General features: G+C 40.7%; 1 protein-coding gene across 4 annotated transcripts in view; it reads left to right on the top strand.

Annotated features, from left to right (window-relative positions):
- Nucleotides 1-628: 628 nt before the first annotated feature.
- Nucleotides 629-6,134, top strand: part of Cpsf6 (cleavage and polyadenylation specific factor 6) — a 31,189-nt gene continuing 25,683 nt past the window's right edge. For all 4 annotated transcript variants that reach the window (XM_026386594.2, XM_026386593.2, XM_026386592.2 and 1 more), the window contains exon 1: nucleotides 629-742. In XM_026386594.2, coding sequence (XP_026242379.1) covers nucleotides 683-742 — 60 coding nt within the window. In that variant the 5' untranslated portion in view covers nucleotides 629-682. The remainder of the gene's footprint in view (nucleotides 743-6,134) is intronic.

The following is a 6,134-nucleotide window of genomic DNA, read 5'->3' as shown; positions in this document are numbered from 1 at the left end:
GGAAAAAAATGAAGGTAACTGGAGGTGGGAGTGGGGGAGAAGAGATGGAAGAAGCTGATGACTATGACAGACGGTAAGAGAAGGAAACATAAAAAGTATGCAAATAACTCAAAATAACCACCAACGGGTATCTAGCGCTTATGATGCAAATAAAACTGCTGTTCTGAAGATGCAGGAATAAGGCATTGTTCTTGGTCTCGAGGCTCTCACAGAATGCTGGGGATTGCTCTTTCTATTTAACCGGGGACATATAACCCTCATCTCTAGAACCCTTGGTTGTGAGAAATGTAAGAAAATGTGAAAACGAAAATATTTTTGTAAATGTTTACGTGCCAGAGGCAACGTGGACAATCTCTAGAAACAAACGGGACCCACTGGTAAGCTGGATGCGCTAGTAGGACAAGGAAATTGTCCCCCCCGTCCCCCCGCTGCTCCGCCCACGGGCTTAGACCAGACACAAAAGAAACGGGCTCTAGGCTTGGAGGCGCAGCCCTCCCCATCAGCCTCCGAGCGGCAGGTCTGCAGAGCCCCGGCTGCCCGGGCTCCCGCCCCCGCCCCCGTCCCTCGGGCCTCGGAAGTGACGCAGAGCGCCCCGCCCCCGCCGCTAGATCCGCTGCTGCTGCCGCGGCGGGCGGACCTGCAGGAGGCGGCGGCAGCGGCGGCGGCCGAGGCCGAGGGGAAGATGGCGGACGGTGTGGACCACATAGACATTTACGCCGATGTGGGCGAAGAATTCAACCAGGTACGTGAGGCCCTGGGTCCCCGCCGCCGCCGCGGGCGGCACTGCGGCCTGGACACCGGCTGGGGCCCGCCGCGGACCGCGAGCCGGTGCGGCTGCAGACCGTGCGCCCTTGCCGCTTCTGGGCCGCGCCGCTCGACCCCGGCACGGCGCCCCTCACCCTCCGTTCTACCGCGTCGTTTCGCGGGCTGCGGGGCCTGGAGCGCGGATGCGGGCCGCGGTGCTGCAGCCGCCGCCGGCCCCTCCCTCGCCGCCGCCTCACTCCCCATTGTTGGTGGCGGCCGGCGAGCGCTTCCCGCCGCGCTAGGCCGCGTGTGCGGGGCGGGGAGAACGGGCCGCCGCGCCCCCTCCCCCGCCGCGGCTTGTGAAGAAACCCCGGCGGGGCGCGCGCCCGCTGCCGCCTCTAGCCCAGCCCTGCCGCCCGGGCTCCGATTTCTCCCGTCGCTCCATTTTGTCTGCCTGTCCGCGCACGGTCGCCTCATGGAAGGCCGCGTTCACAGCCCTTTGTATCCCGCGCGCCCAGTCCCCGGGGCTCCTGCTGGCGTTTGCGACAGGTTTCGGCGTGGCGCCTTCCTCCTCCTCACCTCTCCCCGTGTGAAGGCGGCTTTAGGGGTGGGCACTTCTGCAACAAGTCGTCTGACTTAGGGCGCAGAGATGGTATTTAAAAGTCAGTATGCGGGCCTGGCTCGTCAATCGAAAGCTTTGCAGTGCCTTGAAGGCCCTGTCGTTCTTGGCTTTTGACATGAAGATAACTGGCTTGGGCCAAAAGGAAGACTCTGAAGCGCAGTGGTTGGATAGAACAAAAAGATGGTAGCTCATCAACAGATCAGAGTGATTAAAACGAAGAAAGAACGTCCATCCGAAATTCTTACCGTGTATTTGAAAAATAGAGTTGTGGGTATGACCCTATATTTGAAAGCAAAGTGTTTCACCCCCGAGGGTTCAGCTTAACGTTTTTGAAAGTCTGGAGAAAGTGAGAAATGCAAGGTTTTCCCGTTGTCTCAGGCCACGGTTTGCCTAGAATTAGCTGTGGAGCTGAGATGTCTAAGGATGAGCATCCTTGCAAAAGCTCTCTCGTTTGTTACTGGAGTGGTGACGTTTAAGCCCTTTTACCTGCTGTTAACATCTTTTCCGCATTTTATGTAGTAACATTTTAGAAAATCAAATCGTGCCTAACCGCAGTGCACTTAAAAGCTTTTATTTTATTTTATTTTATTTTCCAGGTCCGTGTGAGAAGCTTAATACAATTCCGTTGGTTTATGTGCCTCCCCCCCCCCCCCGCCCATTAAGTCCTATTTGTAATTAGGCGCTCAAGATTTTTTAAAATATGAAAACTCAGAAATCCTTACTGTTGTATTTTTTAGGAGTGACTTTGTGCCTCTGGTTTAAATATTAAAAAAGCAATTACCATAAGCTTTAAATATTTACTACTACTCGGTTAAAGACTGGATATGTTTAAATGTAATCCATTGTAATAAAATGTTAAGCTTGAAAATCTGTTTCTGTGCTTGTATTTTGAATACCCAATATTGTGTCAAAATTGGAAAGTTTCCTTGACTGCTACACAGATTTTAATGCTTTTAAGATTACAGACCTCTAGGAAATTTCCTTTATTTGTGAGTATTAACATTACATCCTAAAGATGACCTTAACTTCAAGGAAAGGAACAATTAAGTGTTCAGGACTGTCTGCATTAGCCTTTCTTACAAGAGTACAGTGCTTCACCTTTCAATGCATCCAATTTTAGTAGTTGAGCCTTGTTTAGTACCTCTTCATGGAATATTTTTAGGCTTTTGCATACTTAATTTGGGATCGATATTTCCCATTCAGATAAAACTTAAAGAATGATACTCTCTTACCCCTGTGCAGTAACTAGTGCTAGACAAGAAGTTAAAAAAGATGAAAATTTGTGGACCCAATGAAGAACTACTAGGTAGGCTTTTTAAAATGTAATTTTTCATTGATTTGTACCTACAGCATTATATCTAACACATAGTTATAACTTGACTAGTGAAATCTTTATGTGTTTGAATAGATTAATGGGGAGATTAAATAGAAGTGTGTTGTTGTTTTGCATATAATTGACTTAAGTAATCTGCTTGCTCCACTAATTCCTGAACCAAAAATGTCTACAAGAGGATTGATTGCTGGTCTTTTTCAAGATTACTATCATTTTTTGAAGTCCTATCAGAATTAGAGGCAACCACAAAATTATTTTATTTAGTCTGTATTCTTATTAGCTGATCACCTTTTTTCTCCTAGCTGCTGTAGTAACCTGTGACTTGTATTTGAGCTGAGTAAAATCTTTTATAGTACCATTAGCCAGTCTTTACTTGTTTTGGCTTCTAAGCTGCTTTAATTTTTTTTTTTTTTTTTTTTTTTTTAATCTTTGGTTTCCAGTGTGAGCTACAGTTTTAGTTGGATTTGTATACTTGGAAATTCAGTGAGGTCATGTATTTTCCATTTTCCACTATTTTAAGTGGTCATGTTTTTTATTTTGTTTTGGTATTTCACTCATTTCAAAAAGACATTCAACAGTCTTTAGAAGAAACTAATTTGGAGATGGAGTGAGAAAAAGTCAGTGAAACTATACAGTAGAATTCCTTTCTTAAATTAATTTAAGAAAGGAGAATCAAGGGGACAAGACACAGGAACCGACTATTATTCATGGGTGCCCTTTAGTTCTTAAATTGAAAGGTTTTGGATGCCATCAAATTGGGAATAGTTGCATTAATGGAAGAAGAATTTGAATCACTTCTGACTCTATCTACATTACTTGAATTTAGAATTGAGCAGAAAAAAGTTTTGTACTTTGAACTGGGCTTTGTATTACAGTGTAATAACTAGTCTAATATTTAGTAATTTCAGGTGTTTTTTTTGACAAAGCTAAATAATAATTTTAAATATTCAGTTGTTCAGAATAACATTTCTTTCTTTGTTTCTTTTGGGTACCTGGGATTAAACTCATGGGCACTTGACCACTGAGCCACATCCTCAGCCCTATTTTTTTTTTTTTTTTTTTTGAGAGACAGGGTCTCCCTGAGTTGCTTAGTGCCTAGCTTTTGCTGAAGCTGTCTTTGAACTCCAGAACCTCCTGCCTCAGCCCTATTATATGTGCCAACAAAGGTTACAAAGTTTAGATAGTCCCAGTGGGTGGAGTAAAATAATTACATAATTACAATAGAGGTCCTATATTGTAGTTACCCCTTTTTTATGTATATACCTGTAGAATTTTCAGCTATGAGGAGGAATCAAGAAAAAGTCTATGAACTTTGAGGAAAATTAAGACAAGTTGTATGTCCCCTACCTAAATGCTAAAGAAGCATTTCAGTTTGGAGTTTTTCAGGTTTAATAGTTGAGCATCATTAATCTGAAATTGGAAATGCTCCAAAATCTAAAACTTCTTGAGGCATGTGTTGGTGCTCAAAACGTTTTAAAATTTGGGGATTAGGGATATTCAACTTTGTGCCTTGATGTAGTATGTATTGTTTAGGACGTCAAAAGATCTTAATGTAGAATATAATTTCTCATCTGTCAGGCTGTGGGTCACTGATAGCAATACTAATTTAGTAATCTGACCTCCCAACTTTAAGATAAAAGTATACAGACTTGGTGGTTGTTTAAAAAATACACACACACACACACACACACATATATTCTTTAGGCTTTAAGAACCTAGACATCCTCACAAGCCACTTTTAGTTCATGAGTGATTTTGCTTTGTATTTAGTTATGTTTTTACCCTAGCCAGTAATGGGAAATACTTTTATTGGGCAAATATCAGTGAAACATTTCTGATAAATTTGCTTATGCTTAATAGAAAATGGTTTTAAGATAAGTCTACAATGTCCAGAATGAGGTATATCAGAGATTGATTCAGAAACATGAATAGAAATGTTTAGGGGAGTTAGAACTCTACTTTGGTTTTACTATGATCATGGTTAATACAACTGTCTGTGAATTTCACACTTTTTGGGTTATATGGCATATTTTTAGTATCAAGTTGGCTTCCTTAGTATTAGTTGAGCTTTTCACAGGGGTTACAAACTAATTTTAATATTAGAACATAATCCAAAAGTGATAATTTTTTTAAAAATATAGCCCTCTAGTGGGTTCCACATCCATGGATTCAACCAACCACAGATCTAAAATATTTTGGGTAAAATTTGCATCTGTACTGAATATGTACAGACATTTTTCTTGACATTATTCCCTGAATAGTATGTCAACTATTTACATAGTGTTTACATTTTATTAGATATCAGAAGTAAACCTAAAGAAGATTTAAAATGTGAAAGCATGTGTATCATTTATATGCAAAAAAACCCTATATATACATGGGACTTAAGCCTCTGCAAAGTATGGTATTTCCAAGTGGGTTGGTTAGAGGGTTGGGGTGGTACATTGGAAACAATCACCTGCTGATAATGGGCATGACTGTTATTTACTACTGGATTTTTTGTGCAAGTAGTTTTCTTCCATGGTGTAGAATACATTTTGTAACTCTCCTCCTTTTATAGTTTCCTAAATGGAAATGACTATAAAAGTCCATTACTTTTTTTGTTTCATAGTAGAAGAACTTTAAAACAAGTGGCCCTTGCTGTGTGTTACTGATTAGTGTCCTGTAATTCACAAAAGATATTAACCATGATTTTAGGACCCCTAAAACCATTGTTAAAACCCATCAGGGAGAATGAAGAATACTTTGAATAGCCCAAGGTAATCCCAATAATGGAATATAGTATGTATGTGATATTAAAATTTTATAGGGAAAAACTGCCAAAATACAGCTGTTTGAAGGGAGAGAGAATGGGGCTAATGAAAAGACGATTGTGAAAGATTATTTTAAGGAAATTAGTAGGATGTTGGTCATTCTTCTATCTACCATATATTTGTTTTTTTCTGACGTGGAAATAGCAATTTTGTATCATGTAGGACAAAATCTTGAGAGGATACCTTGCCTTTAGAATGATTGTAGTCATTTAGATTGGTAGAGAATGAAAAAAATTACTTAGTGAAAATTTTCAACAAGTCCTAAGTGCTGTTGCTTACTAGGAGTTAAATACCCCTTTACTAGTGATTTGCTCGCTCCCATGAAAAGTGGATAAGATTGGGGAACTTTGGGTATTTAAAATAATTAGTGGGATTATATTGAAATTTTCTCGTATTTGGATGCCATTAAAATTAAAATAATTGAAAAGACCCTTCACATAGAACTTGACACTGTTGAGTACTTATCTTTGACAAAGTAGAAACATTTGTTTTTTAGTTTGTTCAGTATATTTCAGAGTTTGCTTTCTTTATAGATGACCAGTGATATTTTGCATAATTTCAGAATATGCATATTTTCTCACTTGATTGAATTGGGAATAAAGTGGATGTGCCATATATTTTA

The sequence above is a fragment of the Urocitellus parryii genome, chromosome 5 (assembly GCF_045843805.1).
Source record: "Urocitellus parryii isolate mUroPar1 chromosome 5, mUroPar1.hap1, whole genome shotgun sequence".
Lineage (NCBI taxonomy): Eukaryota > Metazoa > Chordata > Mammalia > Rodentia > Sciuridae > Urocitellus > Urocitellus parryii.
The sequence above is the reverse complement of the archived record's forward strand: the minus strand, read 5'-3'. Positions and strand labels throughout refer to the sequence as shown.